The sequence below is a fragment of the Talpa europaea genome, assembly GCF_964194135.1.
Source record: "Talpa europaea genome assembly, chromosome: 11".
Taxonomy (NCBI): Eukaryota; Metazoa; Chordata; class Mammalia; order Eulipotyphla; family Talpidae; genus Talpa; species Talpa europaea.
The window spans coordinates 3,098,414-3,114,791 of NC_140078.1; the positions used below are offsets into that span (position 1 = coordinate 3,098,414).

The following is a 16,378-nucleotide window of genomic DNA, read 5'->3' on the forward strand; positions in this document are numbered from 1 at the left end:
GAAGGGCTCCCTTGCTGATGGACCCCCCCCCCCCCATGGGCATGCAGTGGCCGTCGGTGTCTTCTTACTTAAGCTTCCTTGTTCTTACAGATCGGTGCTTTTCAGCGACATACTCATTTCCTTCCCCTTTCCTTCATCAGTGTAGACATTCCCAGGTCAGACTAAAGGGAGAGAAAGGATAAACCCACAGTGCCACCCCTAACAGATTTCCCGTTTAGAGTAGTAGGATCTCTGATTTGTAGGGAATGGAGCTTGTGAAGGAAGGGCCGGTGGTCGGGTGACTCTTGAATCTGGCTGTAGATGAGAATCACCTGACTTAGTCTTCCTGGTGCTGTCCCAGAATTTCCGAGTCAGAATCTTCCACCCTTCATCTTCCTGGGAAAGGTAGTATATTAAATTGGAGCCAGTCTGTGACCTGTAATTGTTAGGAACTGAGTGGAGGAAACACTAGAGGGTGCAGTTGGAGTTTGCATAACACAAGCACACATTTCCTCTCCCTTCTGGTCTGCTTCCACAACCCCACTGTTTGGTATCAGGACTCCAGCCTGGCCCCATCTTTCAGGTGGTTCTCATTTTTGCTTTGTCCATGGGTTAATTCAGTCCCAAAACATTGGCCACTCTAAGTACTAGGTATGCTCTGTGTCCTGGGGAGGCGACAGTGAACAAAGTGGGACACTTCTGCCCTCGCTCTCTGGGAACTCTTGGGAGATAACTGAGTAGGTAGCTGGAAATGAATCTGGGCAGATGGACAGTGAACACATACCAGTAATGCCTCACAAGGTACTAAGTAAGGGCTCTGAAGAAAAACAGGTGGTCTGGAAGGAGACATCTGAGCAGAGACCTCAAGGAAATGGAGTGATCCAGCCTTCTTTTAGTGGGAGGAGCCTAGAAGCGGAGGGAACTGGAAGTGTAAAGGCCCAGTGGTAGGAGGCTTAGAGGAAACAAAGGTATCCTATGTAGCTTGTATCCTGGAGACAGGAGATGAGGTCAGAGAGGTGGGCAAGGTCTGCCTCCTAGATCTGTCTGTCCTGGTTGGATTTTTAGTTTCTTTGAAGCACCCTGAAGGGCTCTGAACCAAGGACTGGCATACCAGACTTGTTAATGGGGTCCCTGGGCACAGGGTTGGAGCCGATGGAGCAGGAGGAGGAGGTGCAGAGTGGAGGGTCGAGTTTGGGGAGTGGAGCTTGGACTTACCGGGAAGGTCCGATCTGAACATTAGCACCTGAGATAACTGCGTCGTGGGGTAAAGGAGTGTGCCACGCCATCACCCCGATCAGCACGGCAGCCCTTTGAAGCAGGTGCGTTAGTGTAACTAACAGTGGCCCTTTTGTCTTTTCAGGCATCATGGACAAATCTAAAGAAAACTGCATTTCAGGGCCTGTTAAGGTAAATTGAATCATTTGTTATCTCAGTCACATTTATAAAATCCAAATGGAGCTCAGTCTTAGATCTGGAATTCTTTTCACCTTTACTCTGGATTGTAGCTTTAGAGCCCTCTGCTACCTTCCTGGCTAGGAGGTCACTTTTCTCAGCATCCCATAACACTTTGTTGATGACCTCATGGTAACTTATTTTGTTCTGCTTTTTCTCATAGTAGCTGTTTAAGTATCTATCTCTCCATTGTAGGTAGCATAGTAGTGTACACAGTAGGTGCCTAACATTTGCCTATACTTTCTTGCGTCTGGGAGATCGATTTCTTTGCTGTTGCGTGTTCTTGTGACCTTTCAGGAGTGGTAAGCACGGGCATGTCCAGCTGCGTCTTAGTGAACTCTTCCTGGGCGCCCCATCTGGGCCTGGTTCTGTGTCAGGTGCAGGGGAGGAAAAGCACATAATCTTTGGGGAACCTGAAGGCCTTTTGGGAGGTGTGTGAGTCAGCACCAGGTCTTGTAAGCGGGGCCTGTCTTCCTCTTTAGATGGAAGTGTGGTTAGGGGACACTTGTTAACGGGTGTGATTTCTAGGGGAGGAGGTATTCCTTTCAGCCACACGCTGTGTCTTCTGAAAAGTGCTGACAAATAACGTCCCCTTCCATTTGTTATCAGTGGCGTCATTTCGTTCTGTGAGAGAACAAGTAGGAAATTCTAAATCAGCTTTTGTACATGAAGCCCATGAAGGTTCTTTTTTTTCCCCTCCCAACCTAGACGACGGTTCCACTTGGTGATGGTGCGAAGCGTGTTCCCGTGAATCAGCGCTTTCCTTCACAGAATCTGTCGTCTGCAAGTGGTGGCCAGGCTCAGCGGGTCTTATGTCCTTCAAATTCCTCCCAGCGCCTGCCGTCACAAGCGCAAAAGCTTGTCTCCAGCCACAAAGCAGTTACAAATCCGAAACAGAAGCAATTGCAGGCAAGCAATGTGGCTCGTCCCGTCTCCAGGCCGCTGGCTGCTGCCCCGAAGAGCGAGCCCCCGCCGTCTGCACCAGGTGAGGCAGCCCGGCTACGTGCCGAGTCATTCTGGTTGCTTAAAAAGCAAGTGTACTAACTTGAGTGTTTGGAGTCTTAGCTTTTACATTTCTGTTGAGGATTGGGAACATCTGACATGTGGGGTGAAGTGACCCTGTTCCTGTGGGCCAGGTCTGGGCTAAGAACACAGGCCTGATTCCAGCCCTCATGGAAGAGTCGGGCAACCAGCGAGGGCACGGCACCCTCTGTGTCCTGATGATTGCTTTTCAGCAGCGGAGGGGTCGAGGTGCCTGTGGCAGGTACTCTTGGGGACCTGCGATAGTTCAACATCTGGGACATGAAGGGGAGTGATGAATGGGGTGCCGGGCGAGGCCATGGTGGGCACTGCCAATCCTGTGCATTGGGAGGCTGCGGAGGGTTTTTGAACAGGAGAGGAAGGGTCTGACTTGCCTTCTAGAAATCTTCATTTCTGCATATGTGGAATGAATTGACGAGAACAGTGCTGGGCCCTGTGTGACGCCAGGTAGGAGGAAGTCCACTGTGGTTTAGGGCAGCTGTGGCAGTGGCCTGAGGCGTTGGATACTAGTAGTAGTTTGTAAGGTGAGTGACACACCCCTGGCTCCTTGGGAGGTGTGCTTTGGTCCTCCTCGTCTGCTTCAGTTCTGGAGACCACGCCACAAAGGCAGGCAGAGTTAGCAACTCAGGCCTACAGGGGAGGAGCTGAGACTAACGTATCCACAGACGTGGCGAGGGAGGTGGGGTCATGTGGGGTGCAGCTGGAACTGGGCGGTGACTGGACTGGAAGGTGAGTGAAAGGGAGTTGGAAATGGCAGTTATATTGGTGGCATTAGCTGAGCTAGTGAACCAGGGAGGGAGAGCCAGTTTGACCTCGCATCCAAGTGCCTGTGCGGTGCCTGCTGTGCTGCCCTTAGTCCCCCGCAGGCGCTGGCTGAGGGCAGAGTTGCTCGGCCCCCGTCGTGCACATGGCTTATTGTACATTTGTTGACTTGGCTTCTCTTTTTCTGTTTCCCTGGGCAGCTAATACACTATTTCATAGTATATTAGTAAGCGATACAATGTGTGTGTTGTAAGCTAACAGATTAATAAAGTATATGTGTAACCCAAATAAAAGTTCCCCTCCACCCTCGCAGGTCCACCTTGAGTCCCATTCAATGTCAGTGGGATTTTGTTGAACGAAATGATGCTACTCCAGGGCCTGCTGTCGTCGTTTTTTTTATAAAGAAAATTGAAAGTGGCCCAGATGATTATTCTGGACATACCATTAATATTTTGGTGACACATTCTTTGATTTCTCTCTCTTGCCATGTTTTTACTTACAGGAAATAATCCTGAAAAGGAACAGGCATCAAAACAGAAAACCAGAGAATCCAAAAAGTAAGCTTTACCTTGTTTATAAAGCTCTGTCCTCTGCTCCAGAATATGTCATTTCATTGCAAGTTTTGTTAGAGGAACTTGTAAAAACTAGGTCATGTGATTTTCACTAGAAAATCTTTCTGAAAGGGGGGAGATTTTGTTTAAAGAGAGGTGTTTCCTGGGGACCCCAGTTTCTTACTACTTTCTAAATTTGGGAAAAGCTTGTATGAATCTGTCCCAGAAATGTGTAAATGAAATAAAAGTTCCCCTCCACCTTGGCAGGGGTCACTCCAGATGGTTTGTGTGTTTCTGTACTGTATTCTTTTGCAGAAGTGCAAGTTTTTTAAAAAAACCTGCAGTATGCTCTTGAACTCTGCACACTTGACTGCCCAAGTATTTTGACAGAATGAATAGTTTTGTGTTTATTATAAAGCGTGATTGTAGTGTCTTCCCCAGACATTTTTAGTGGCCTGCTGTCAGTCTGAGTTGGACCCTCGGCTGAAGGAGGCGGACCAGGGTTGACCTTGGACTTGCTTTGCTTTCTCTGCCTACTGGAGCCTGAGACCCTAAATCCAGTCCTTCTCCTAACTGCTCTGTGGGGCTCATCCCTCTTCTAGGGGGTTCTCCACCCCAGAGAGTGTGGGCAGTTCTGAGATGGAGCAGTGCTGGGGCTGAGGTCCTGTTTGGAAGCATTCTTTCCTGTCTAAGTTCCCTCAACCTTTTGGTGGTCTTAAGTGTCCTTCTGAGCCTAGTGCTGCCTTGGGACACTTCCCTTGAGTGCCTCGGTTCTAAAAGTCCAGACTGATCCTTGTCACGCCTATAGGTAACAGCAGTTGGGGGAGGTTGAGGTTTGTGTCGACTCATTGTTGGCTTGGTTCTTGCAGAGGAGGGTACCTGCAGAGTACAGCTGTGGGTGCCAGAGTGCTTACAGGATGTCTACTGCTCAGTGCATATTTAGGGATTTGTTTTCACATTTTAAAAATGTTCAAATTCTTTTCTTTCTTCCCCACACCAAATTCTTTCTTAGAAGACAGTGGGCTTTGGAAGACTTTGAAATTGGCCGCCCGCTGGGTAAAGGAAAGTTTGGCAATGTTTATTTGGCAAGAGAAAAACAAAGCAAGTTTATCCTGGCTCTTAAAGTGCTGTTTAAAGCTCAGCTGGAGAAAGCAGGGGTTGAGCATCAGCTGAGAAGAGAAGTAGAAATACAGTCCCACCTTAGGTAAGTGTTCAGGGTGACGTTCAGGGATTCGAAGTTCTTAACGATTGTTGGCCTCCTTAGGAGGCCTGCTGTATAGCACTGCAAGGGGGTTAAATTGGTCATTTTCTAGAGATCTTCTAGATTTAAGGGCCATGGTCCAAAGAAAAAAATTTGCTTTAAGTTTTAATGTCCTGTAGTAATTTATGTGAGCAGTGGGTGTGTGTGTGTGTGTATATGTGTGTGTGTGTGTGTGTGTGTGGCTAATGCAAGTGAGTGACACCTCTTGCTCTGAACTCTAAGCAGAGGTTGCACTGGCAGCCTGCGGGTTGGCTTTGACTGGTGGGTGGTTTTTCTTTTTTTTTTTCCTTTCAGAGTTTTTTCCCAGATTTGAATCAGTAGCTAATACTCAGAGCTCTGACACTAAACCTGCCATCCACTAATACTTTGAAATGTGTGTAAACTGATACGGAGCAGATATGCTTATTTTTCTGGGAGTGGTTCTCTAGTTTCAGATTCTCAAGGTGGGGGGGCGGCCTATGACCAGACCGATTTTCACCACTGGTTTCACGTGAGGGGTTTGCTTGATACTTAATACATATTGTTGTCTCCGCGCCAAAGCCAGGTGCTAGCGTCCATCCTTTGTTGCAGGCATCCGAATATTCTCCGGCTTTATGGGTATTTCCACGATGCCACCAGAGTGTACCTAATTCTAGAATATGCACCTCTCGGCGCCGTGTATAGAGAGCTTCAGAAACTATCCAAGTTTGACGAGCAGAGAACTGCCACGGTAGGTTTTGTTGTCCCGCTCATTCTGCTCCCTCTGCTGTGCTGCGGCACGGGTAGCCCCTGCGCGCCAGGGTGGGTTTGTCCCCCGGAAGCACTCAGTAGGGTCAGGTTTGAAATGGAAAGAATCAAGATAGCTGAGCCGAACGTGCCATGTGGCCAGATAAATCGAGCACTGGGGCTGACTTCCACAACTACTTTCCTGTGGAAATGTGTATAAATGGTGGTTTTCTCTTTTGAGAATTATTTTAGAATAGCTTTAGACTTAAGGCGAGTTTGGTGATCATGCAGGACACTTGCTTTTATTAAGTTGCTGTTTATTGTTCAGGATTATATCCCCGATACCCTTAGTTCCCCCAGCCCCCTTAGAGCGGTAACACTGGTCTACAACCCTGCAAGGGTTTCAGGCTCAGCGTCTCACCTCCGCAGCCGCACGTGTCACAGCACACCCACCACCGATGTCCTGTCACCATCCCCTCCGAGCCACCCCCTCCCCGCTTCTGGTCCCCACCATTGGGTTGTCAGTCTAAGTGTGTGTTTTTGTTTATTTTGCTTTTCGTTGTATTGCACCGATCAGTGCAATCATGATGCTGTCTGTCTGTCTTATTTCACGTAGTGGCCCTCCCCGGGGTTGTCGAAATGGCAAGTGTTCGTCTTTCTGATGGCTGAGCCGTACTCCACGGGGGACTCATCTTCCTTCACCCACCCGTGGTCAGGTGCTGGCTGCTGCCCGCCACAGCTGCGGTGCCAGTGCTGTAGTGAGCGCGGGGCTGCCGGGGTTTCCATGCTCTTCGGTAGATGCCCCGGAGTGGCTGTCTGGATCATGTAGTCATTCTGTTTTCATTTTTTGAGGGAATTCCATGTTTTCTGTAGCACCTGCACCAATTCACCTTCCCGCCTGCAGCACACGAGCCACCCCCTTTCCCCACAGCCTCCCCAATGTGTGTTATTTCTTGACTTCTTGATTATAGCCCTCTGACCCCTGTGAGGTCAGAAATCTCTCTGTGGCTTGGTTTGCACTTCCCTGAAGATGGTGACAAGGAACCTCTTTTCGTGCATCTCAAGGCATCTGTGTGTCTTCAGTGAAACCCTGATTTAGAGCCTCTGTCCATTTTTTAATGGCGCTGTAGTGACTGTTGCCTGGATGTGTGGTTTGCAAATACTTCTCCCACTGCCTTTTAAGGATGGGTTTGTTTGTTTTTTTTTTTAGTTTGATGTGGTCCCATTTGTTTATATTCTTGGTTTCTTACATTTTTAACTTAAAATGAAACATTTTGTTGTAAATTGACCTTGGTTTTAAGAATGGGAATTGACTGTAGTTAGAAGGTTTTATTTATTTATTTATTAAAGATTTATTTATTTATACAAGCATTGGGTACAGTCAGAAGCGCGGGAGGGTGAGAGAATTCACCAGAGCCAGATCGTGGAGCAAAACAGGCAGACTGACGAAGCACACTGCTGAGGGGAGCAGCGGGCGGCAGGAGAGGTCTGTGTGCCATGTGGGACCCTCCTCCGGTGGCCGGGGAGCAGCCAGGGATCGAACCGGCTGGGCTTCGCAGCCCAGCCTTCTACTGCTGCGCCACAGGGGTGGCCCTGTAGTTAGAAGGTTTTAAAATGAAAAAAACTTTCCACACTTTGTGTCTGACTAATTTGTAGCATTTTCCTAGCTAGTTGTGACTTCTCTGCGGCTGGGTCCTAGGTTGCCACGGAGGGACGTGGTCACGGTCCATAGTCAGTGTTTTCCTGTCTTTCAGCATCACCTCTGCTCTGTCAGCAAACGCGTGACTTAGTTCTGGAGGACTTGTGCCGCGTGCTGAGCTCTATAAATTGGTTCAACTGATTTTTTTTTGATTTTGGAAGAGTCATCCATTATTTCTAGATTTTGCCTAAAACCTATAAAATGTGTTAAAATCTGTATTGATTTCCTATCAGAAGAGATTATCTAAAATTGTATTAAGTAAATCTAAAGCAGACTTTCAAAATTTCCTTTTCAACAGTACATCACAGAACTGGCAGATGCCCTGTCTTACTGTCATTCGAAGAGAGTTATTCACAGAGACATCAAGCCCGAGAACCTGCTCCTCGGATCAGCTGGAGAACTGAAGATTGCGGATTTCGGGTGGTCTGTTCACGCCCCATCCTCCAGGTATGTGATGTCAGCTGTGGGACTTGTTTGGTTTGGCAAAAGCACCAGCATCTAATCATGAGCTAAACTGTAAAATGCTTGAGCATGGCTGTGTGCTGCATTGGGGCGGGTCACTGACAACCACACTTTGGAGTAATCTAGACTTGATGGTGATTTAGCGTCTTGAAGAGCATTTTATTCTGCATTCAGTTTAGGCTGTTTACGGTGTTGTAGACCTGGGCTCAAGGGGCTTAGTGGCCTTGGTGGCTAATGAAGATGTGCAAGTGTGACAGGAGGTGCTGACATGGTGGTGGGTGGTGACTCTGGCCTCCTAGACCCAAGGCCACATCTCAGAGCCGAGAGAGCAGGGGCGCCAACATCCAGCTGGTGGCCTGGGACATTCAGGGATGTGGTCAAGAGTATCTTTGGTCAACTTTTGTCACGAGAACATGTTCTTACTTGTCTGTCTGAAAGCAGAGGGAGCAATTGAATGAAATAATTTGAACATTAAGTGAACTTTGCACAAAAGAGCTCAAATACTGTTTTAATTGGAGTTTAAATTAGCTTTTGAAACCTTGTATGAAGGAGGTCGTTTTAAAAATATACATTTACCAGTAAGCATTTGTCAGCTTTGAGAGAGAACTTCAAAAATTATGCGCTTAAAAAAATATGTTCCGTAGGCTTAAACAGATGACATGGAGTGGGGTGGGCTTCTTAGAGACCACTTCTGACTGTTTCCAGGGACCCTGAATCTGTGATTGAAGTCTCTCTCTCTATATAAACCAGGCACTGTTGGCACCTGGTGAAATGAACAAGGAAGCATTGTGGGCCTCAGGGACACCAGGGCCAACCTGGCTGTGGCCTGTCCCATTGAGTCATCTGATAGGCAAGAGCTTAGCTGCTGCTGAGTGAAGAGGACCTTTATGTAAATTCCATGGTCATTGGTCCTCTTCCGAATGTTAGTAACCAGAGATCTCCCAGGGTATCCTGTGCGGATCTTCGAGGACCCCGGTCCTTGTGGTGATGTGGGGGTGGCACATCTGAAGAGGTCACTGGTCATTTGATTGAGGTTTTGTGTGCTCGCTGGGCACCACCCTGGGGACCCCACACCAGCCCTGACCCAGCGGAAACGCAATACAGACCTACGTGGTTCTTGCTCCTAGTTTGATGTTTGCTCCTGGGCAGCCTTTGATACAAAAACTCAAACACACAGAGACACTGCGTCTACCCAGCACCTCCATCATAACATGCCTGCTTTTTGGTGGGCCTTCAGAAATGACTTGTGGGCACCATGAGTCTGCTGAGAAGATGAACAGGCGTGTTAATGCGGAATGCGCCTTCCATGCTCGCTTTTCCCGGGCAGTCTGCAAAACGCCGTGCCTTTAACCCTGAGTGCAGCCAAGGCCTGTGATTGTATATGTGTCTAAGTTTCTAATTTCAAATGAATCCTTCCCTTATAAATCGGTCTCGGTTTTAAAAATGGGCATTGACTATAGAGTAAGAGATTTTAAGATAAAAAAAACACGTTTACATGCCTGCTTCTCTCTCTACTATGTACCAGCTCTCTAGTTGCTTCTGTGACGTCATTGCTGCTGAGTCCTACTTGCCACGTAGGGATGCGATTTTAGTTCACCAGTGTTTTCCTACCTTTCAACATCACATCTGTTCTAGCAGACTCAACCCCCAGAACTTAACATTGTGGATATTTTAAACTGTGTTGTTACTTAGCATGACCCTTCATTTTGTGTTTGCTGAAAACTGAAGTTAGGTCAAAGGGTCTAAAGAGTATTTTTGGCAAAACATGGACCACTCCCAAAATTTAAGTTTCTCTTTTCTACCTGTCATGTATCAGAAAGTCGTATGTATCTGTAACCCCAGACCTGGTGCTTTCACAGTGGGACAGCTTTTAGTTTCTTGTCACCTGACTCTTAAGCTGCTTAGCCTATCTGGTGTAAACCAGTATCGATTCCAGGTTGTGCTCACAGAGAGCTTTGTGTGGCTGCTGTTATACAGCAATGCTTTGAATGGTGTGGATCTTGGTTCTGGATTTGGGCCCATTTGGGATGCAGTGTGGGGCCGTCTGATGCTGCACATCTCTCAGTCTTTCCTCTTGTCAAGTGGGGATTTATAAGAGCTTTGTGGCGTTGGACCTGGCCTAGGAGAAACACTCGGTCGATGCTAGCGTGATTGTTCCTGACCTTGAGCTGCTGTTGTAATAATGAAGCAGAAACGCGTCAACCTGCCTCCCCCATTTTCAGGAGAACCACCCTCTGCGGCACCCTGGACTACCTGCCCCCGGAGATGATCGAGGGCCGAATGCACGATGAGAAGGTGGATCTCTGGAGCCTTGGGGTCCTTTGCTATGAATTTTTAGTTGGGAAGCCTCCTTTTGAGGCAAGCACATACGAGGAGACCTACAAAAGAATATCGCGGGTAAGACATAGCTGGGAAGGGTTCCGAGCTGCACTGAGAATTCTTACCAGCCTGACCTCAGGCTGCCCTCTCACTGCTTACGCTTCTCTCTCTAAACCGTGTTGTGTGACTGTCACTTGCTGTGCTCCAGGTTGAATTTACATTCCCTGACTTTGTACCAGAGGGCGCCAGGGACTTCATCTCAAGGCTGTTGAAGCATAACCCCAGCCAGAGGCCCACTCTGAAGGAAGTGCTGGAACACCCGTGGGTCACGGCAAACTCATCCAAGCCACCAAGCAGCCACAAAAACAAAGACTCGACGAGCAAACAATCTTAGGGCGTGCAGGGAGCAACCGGACCCAGGGCTGCTGTGGGAGCTGCTGAGGCGGGCTGCTGGCCTTCAGCTGGTGCCGACGACTGCCATCTAGGGCGCTCCAGGAGTCATTTTTCTCTTTCACTGGGCAGGCAGTACTTGGCCTCCCCGTTCAGAAACTCTGTGGCAACAAACACGCCAAAGGAAAGTGTTTCACGAGACTGTGAGCGTCCCTGGTTTGAGTTCGAGGCAGCCGCTCCACAGCCTGTCCTGGGTGAGGCGACCTCCCCGAAGACTCGCCAGGCCTGACTGGGGCGAGTGGCTGCTGAGCCCTGATGGTCAGTTGAGAGCTGTGCAATACCTTCCGAGTACCCCAGGGTGTATGTAACTTATTGGGGGGCCACGTGTGGTCTAGCTGTCAGAATGAATATGGGATTCTTCCTTTTAAATGTTAAAATAAAGAATTTTGTGCAGGCTTGTGTGTGTGTTCCGTGGCACCCTGTAGGAATGCTGTCTGCCTGGCCCTCCTGGTGACCGCAGCCTCTGCTGTCTGACACTACGGTGGCTGTTAGGGACTGTTAGGGGCAGGTGCTACTTGCGTCTCCAAGCTGTTTGTAAATGTTACGGGCTGCATTCTCTGCGTGGAGGCCTGGCCGCGTGCACCCCTGCGCAGATGCATTTCTAGAGCACATGGGGACTCCCACCCGCTCACCACTGGCAGAGCTGGTCTGCCTGTGCCTGGTCCCTTGTTCTGTGCCCCTGTGTCGGGTTCCCCATGTGTTCCTAGCGGCCGTGCCATCTGTCAACCAAAGGTGTGGGAAACAGTGGTGAAGGGTAAGGCCCGTGTGATGTGTGCGGGACAGTGAGAACTAGGGGGTGACTTACTCGTGGCTGACTTCCAGGCAGCATGTCATGTCTAAACAGTAGTGACAGGAACTGGGAGTGTCCAGTTACCCCTGGGGACAAAGCAGCTCTTGGTTCCCACAGTCTGGAGCAGAACCAAAGCTTGTGCCCCAGGCACCCTCACCCACGCCGGTCCGTGCGGCACGGCAGCTTTGCCAGTGGTTCTAGCGAGACTTCGTCACTTGCTCAAGCTCCCCCACGTGAGCAAAGGAGACTTCTTCTCGTAGTAACCGCGTCAGCAAGCTGGGCGCATGTGTGCTGCTCTGTACTCAACAGCAAGGGCTTTCCAGAAGAACGCAAAGTTCTCCATGGACTTAACAAAGATGTTTTTGTTTCACAGAATTTAAGTTGCTGTTTTGTCAGATAAAAACAGTACAGGTAAATACTGGCTTATATTTTTAAAATAGACAGCTTTATTCCCCTAGGTCCATAAAAACAATGTAAATACAAGGAATTCGTATGTCTTGCTGGTGAGTTCACATAACACTTGAGTCCCTGGTCGCTGGCTTCTCCTCCAGCGGGGCTGCCGGGGCAGAGCTGGGCTTGGAAGGGCACAGGGTGGCGTTGGGTGTGATAACCACTTGTATTGCTTGGCCTTTCCACCCATTCCCATCACTCCAAACAATTCCAATTTTAAGACTTAATTTGGAAAAGAGCTAACGTGGCTTTTGTGCATATGCCTTACTAGGGCCCTGGTGGCCGGGAGGCCGGCCGGCTCCTGTAGTGCGGGTGAGACAGAACGGCGGGTCCTGTGCATGCTGGCTGACCTGCGCAGCTGCAGGCATCCTGGGAATTTTAAGTCAGGAAAACTTCTGGCTCTGGGCTAAGTGCTTGGAAAAGGACGCAGATACCTGTGAAAGGTCTTGGAAGCAGAGACTGTCCCACAGAGGTCTGACAAAAGTAAACTTAAGAACTAGTTAACTAGTTGATATGGGGGTGAACTTGGTGTCAAGAGGCAGGGCTCAGTAAAGCCAGGGCAGTTGAATTCTAGTTCTTTCCATTTTCTGATTGTCACAAAGGTAATTAAAAAAATGGGGCAAGAAAGATAAGCACAGCTCCTTCCCCCATGGAGGTGGGCAGAACTGGTTTCCTGGGGGCTCTGGGCAGGCAGCTTCCATGATGCTGAATCCCACAAAAGGGGGTCCTTCTCAAGTGCCTGCTCTGTGCTTGAATTTCTAAAGTAACCCCCCTAACAGAGTGAGGGGCTCTCGGGACACCCAGGACAATCTGCTCAGTTGAAGGTGGTAACACCTGGCTCTCCTCCCGGGCCTCATCACTGCAGCAAGGGAGACCACCTTGCCTGTTGGGTGAGCGATACAAAAATCTTTTTAACTTAATAAATTTTAACTGTCAAAAAATATTGGTAGCAACCCAGTGTATACATGAGGCAGCCACTCTGGAATGTCTGAGGCTTGCAGAGGGCTCAGCGCGGTGCCCTTCTCGCCTTGCGTGCAGGGATGGGCATCTGGAGCCACTTGCGCTGGACAGAGCTTCGTGCTTTACCTCAGCAGAGACTAGAGAAGAGCCACCTGAGGTGGACCCCTTCAGCCAGACTGGAAGGTGCTTTGGGGGTCACTGAAAACTAGAAATACTATTTTTCTTTCCCCCAAACAAGTGTAAGAATGTCGAAGTGTGGAAGCTGAGTTAGATTCTGATTACACATTGTTGCGTGTTCTTTGTTCACTGGCACTGGCGGCGGCTTTGCAGAATATTGCATATTAAACTGCAGGCAGCCTGACAAAAATTGGAGGAAAAGGAATTTAAATATCAAGCATAATGAATCGTTGCCTTTTAAGAATCTGAGCAAAGATGAACTCCTAGGGCTTCTGCAGACACCCTTGCCAAAGATCTTCCAGAAGGAACATTTCCTGGGCTCACAAGGTGGCTGGAGACAACTTGTTTTGTGATGTTCTGCTGACATTGTGGATTATGGTGAAGAGCATTCAGAAAGCTTCCGAAGAAGGAAATTACAATTGTTCAAAAACCTGAACTTGGCTTGCAAAGGTAAGACTTATCCATGAGAACATAACAATTCTCCTCCTGCCCCCCCACCCCAAGCCCTTCAACTCTAAGACTAATCTAAAAATACCTAATTTAAAAGATAGGTTTTCAGATCTACAATTGAAGATTCATCAAGGCTTTGCAGCTGGAGGCTTAAAAAATCCCACTTTCCGGAAATATCTGACAATCAGGGGCGCGGAAACTAAGGTGATGCTGATCCTCACTGGCGCGAAGAGCTTGTGGATGGCGTAGGCCACCACGAAGGTGCTCGTGCCCGCCGCCACCTTCGACTGCACCAGCGACTCTTTAAATCCCAGTTTAAGCAGGACTGCAGACATGTCCACGCCGCTGCGGGGGGAGGAGAGGGCAGAAACGAGACAAAACAACCCGATTATTACAGCAAGGGATTAAACTTAGGAGGTGACTCGGTTATAAGATTTGCAGCATCTTTTAAAATGATGAAAGCTGCTAAAGTCTTAGGGGGAAAAGTTCTCATAAGGCCCACAGGATGGTGGGGACGGGCCCGGAGCTCACCTCGACACAACCATGTAAAAGATGCCCAGGGACGTGAGCGAGACCGCGATGTGGAACGACACCCCGACCGCGCCGTACTCTTGGAAGACCTTTCTCAGCTGCTGGGCCTTGCTCGGTGGCTGCTCCGCGCTGCTGGTGCCGCCGCCTGTGGCCGCCGCGCCTCTGCCCGGGTCCTGTGCCGAAGCCAAAGGAGGGGAGACTCTTTAGGGCAGGGACGAGGGTGGCAGTGGTCCCCACGGCTTTGATGCTCACAGGGTCGGCTCTCTCCCTGCCCAGGGAGCTATTCCCTACCCGCTTGCTTGCTCAGGGCACAGGCTACTGCCCGCTGAGCCGCCAAGCCAGAGAGCGGCCGGGCACTAGGAATGGCTGCTGGGTGACGGCCCTACTCGGCCTGCGCCCCCGGGCCTGTGCCTGTTACACGGCCAGAGGAGGCCGACACGGGGAGGTTCTTCTGGGTCATCGAGTGTGGCCAATGTAATCACAATGGAGGGGGGAGGCAGGTGGGAGAAGCAGATGTGAGGACAAGCAGCTTGAGACCTGAAGCTGCCGCGTAGCTGGCTTTGCAGGGGGAGAGGGCGGCGAGCAGCGCCCTGTGGCTCCAGACAGGAAACAGGCTCTGCTCTTGGAGCCTCCAGAAGGAACCGGTCTGGCTGACACTTCAGAGTGAGAGTGGCTGTGCCAAGATTCCAGGTTCTTGGTGGCTTCTTGTGGCGGCCAGAGGCTCACTTGCTTAAGCAGGGATACTTGACCTCACACCTTCCGGGCCAGGCAGGGCTCAGCCGCGGCCTCGGCACCCTACAGCACCCCCAGTGCTCTTCCTCTCGGGGAGCAGAGGCCCAGGGGCCAGCGCAAGGTCGCCAGGACCAGGCCAGGCTGTCCGCAGCCTGAGCGCATAGCCGCCATGTGACGCTACCAAATGTGGTGTGACATAAACAGCCGAACTAGTGTCTGAACTTCCAGAATTAAGATCTGCTCTGAGCAGGTCACTTGACCAGGAGCAGGTCAAGTGGGCGCTGGGGGCCTCTCAGGTGGCGCAGGGGGTTAAAGACACAGCGCTATCAAGCTATCGGCAGCCACAGTGGCATGAGTTCGATCCCCGGCCAGGGAGCTACCCACATGGCGCAGCAGACCTCTCCTACCTCGCCCGCTGCTCCCCTCAGCAGTGTGTTTCAGTCTGCCTGTTCTGCTCCCCACTCTGGTGAATCCTCCCACCCCCCCCCACCTCTGGCTTGCACCCCAGTTCTTGTATGCAGTAATGAATAAATCTTTAAAAGAAAAAGTGGGGGCCAGGACATTAAACTGAGCACCTACAGGGAGAAAGAAAAAAGCCACCAACACCAGATTAAAAACCCAAGTCCAAAATTCCTTCTCAGCATGAAAAGTGCTTTTCTCATCAGAGGATTTCCTGCACTCCAGTGACCTCCTCAGCGAGTCCTCACAGGCAGGATCTGGGTCATCAGCTCCAGTTTTATTCCTTTGCTGCTGGCCTACCTCTCCCTTGTATTTTTAGAGCCTGCTGCAGCTGAGCACCTCCAGGGCCATGTAAAGAACACAATACCCAGGAGCCCCTGGGGCCAGTCCTCCAGGCCTTGTCCACGAGGGGCTCACCCCGAGTGGGAACTGTATGGCTGCTGACCACCTTAGGAGGTGCACCTGAGGGATAGGGTTCAGAACAGGACCTGCAAGCTGATGGCCCTCGGTTTCTTCACTTTGGGTCACCTGTGTGTCCAGATAGGGAGGTCGCTGGAAGGGGGAAGGGGTGCAAACCCCAGCAAGACCTCAGCCTGGCTTGGGTGTTCAGGGGGGAGACATCTGTAATAAGCCCAAATGACCAATCCACCCTTACCCACACTCTCAAGATCAAGCCCATAGGTCTGGCCAAAACAGTCTCTTCTCAACACAGTGGCCAGAAAGAGCCTGTGGAAACCAAGGTGGGTGACAGCAACACTCCCCCAAGCTCCCCTGGGAGCCAAAGTAGTCCTTGCTCCAGACCCCTGGCCCCCAGACGCCCCCAGCCCCTGGAATGTGGCTTCCCTGTCCAGCCACACCCGCATTGTGCTGTCTTGCCTTGGCGTCGGGAGCTGCCCCTCACTGCCCCCTCCAGATCCTTCTCTGTGTCATCTCAGAGAGAGGCCTTCCCGAAGCGGAGCCCCCTCCATGCCTTCTCCCTGTGTCTTATCCGCCTGCCATCACCACTGGGCAGTTCGTTCACCCACCAGGTTATCTCTGTGACCACGGGCTCTGGGGCCGGATCTGTGTCTCTCACGGCACCGCCTAGGAAGTCAGGCTCAGAAACCAGCTGCTACCTGGGGTCCTTCCTCCTCCCAGGGAGGGTCATC

At 50.3% G+C, this 16,378-nt stretch overlaps 2 protein-coding genes across 2 annotated transcripts in view; one reads left to right on the forward strand and one right to left on the reverse strand.

Moving 5' to 3' along the window:
• Nucleotides 1-1,341: 1,341 nt before the first annotated feature.
• AURKA (aurora kinase A) lies at nucleotides 1,342-10,625 on the forward strand (the record flags this gene model as incomplete). The annotated part of the gene is made up of 8 exons (XM_084247309.1): nucleotides 1,342-1,386; nucleotides 2,140-2,416; nucleotides 3,737-3,791; nucleotides 4,798-4,989; nucleotides 5,617-5,755; nucleotides 7,749-7,897; nucleotides 10,135-10,309; nucleotides 10,440-10,625. Exons 1-8 carry the CDS (start codon nucleotides 1,345-1,347, stop codon nucleotides 10,623-10,625), a joined length of 1,215 nt encoding a protein of 404 aa, XP_084103435.1. The 5' UTR covers nucleotides 1,342-1,344.
• Nucleotides 10,626-13,636: 3,011 nt separating this feature from the next.
• The window catches only part of FAM210B (family with sequence similarity 210 member B), a gene marked incomplete at both ends in the record, with an annotated part of 4,411 nt that continues 1,669 nt past the window's right edge, over nucleotides 13,637-16,378 (reverse strand). The window contains 2 exons of the mRNA XM_084246606.1: nucleotides 13,637-13,853; nucleotides 14,040-14,212. Coding sequence (XP_084102732.1) covers nucleotides 13,637-13,853; nucleotides 14,040-14,212 — 390 coding nt within the window. The remainder of the gene's footprint in view (nucleotides 13,854-14,039; nucleotides 14,213-16,378) is intronic.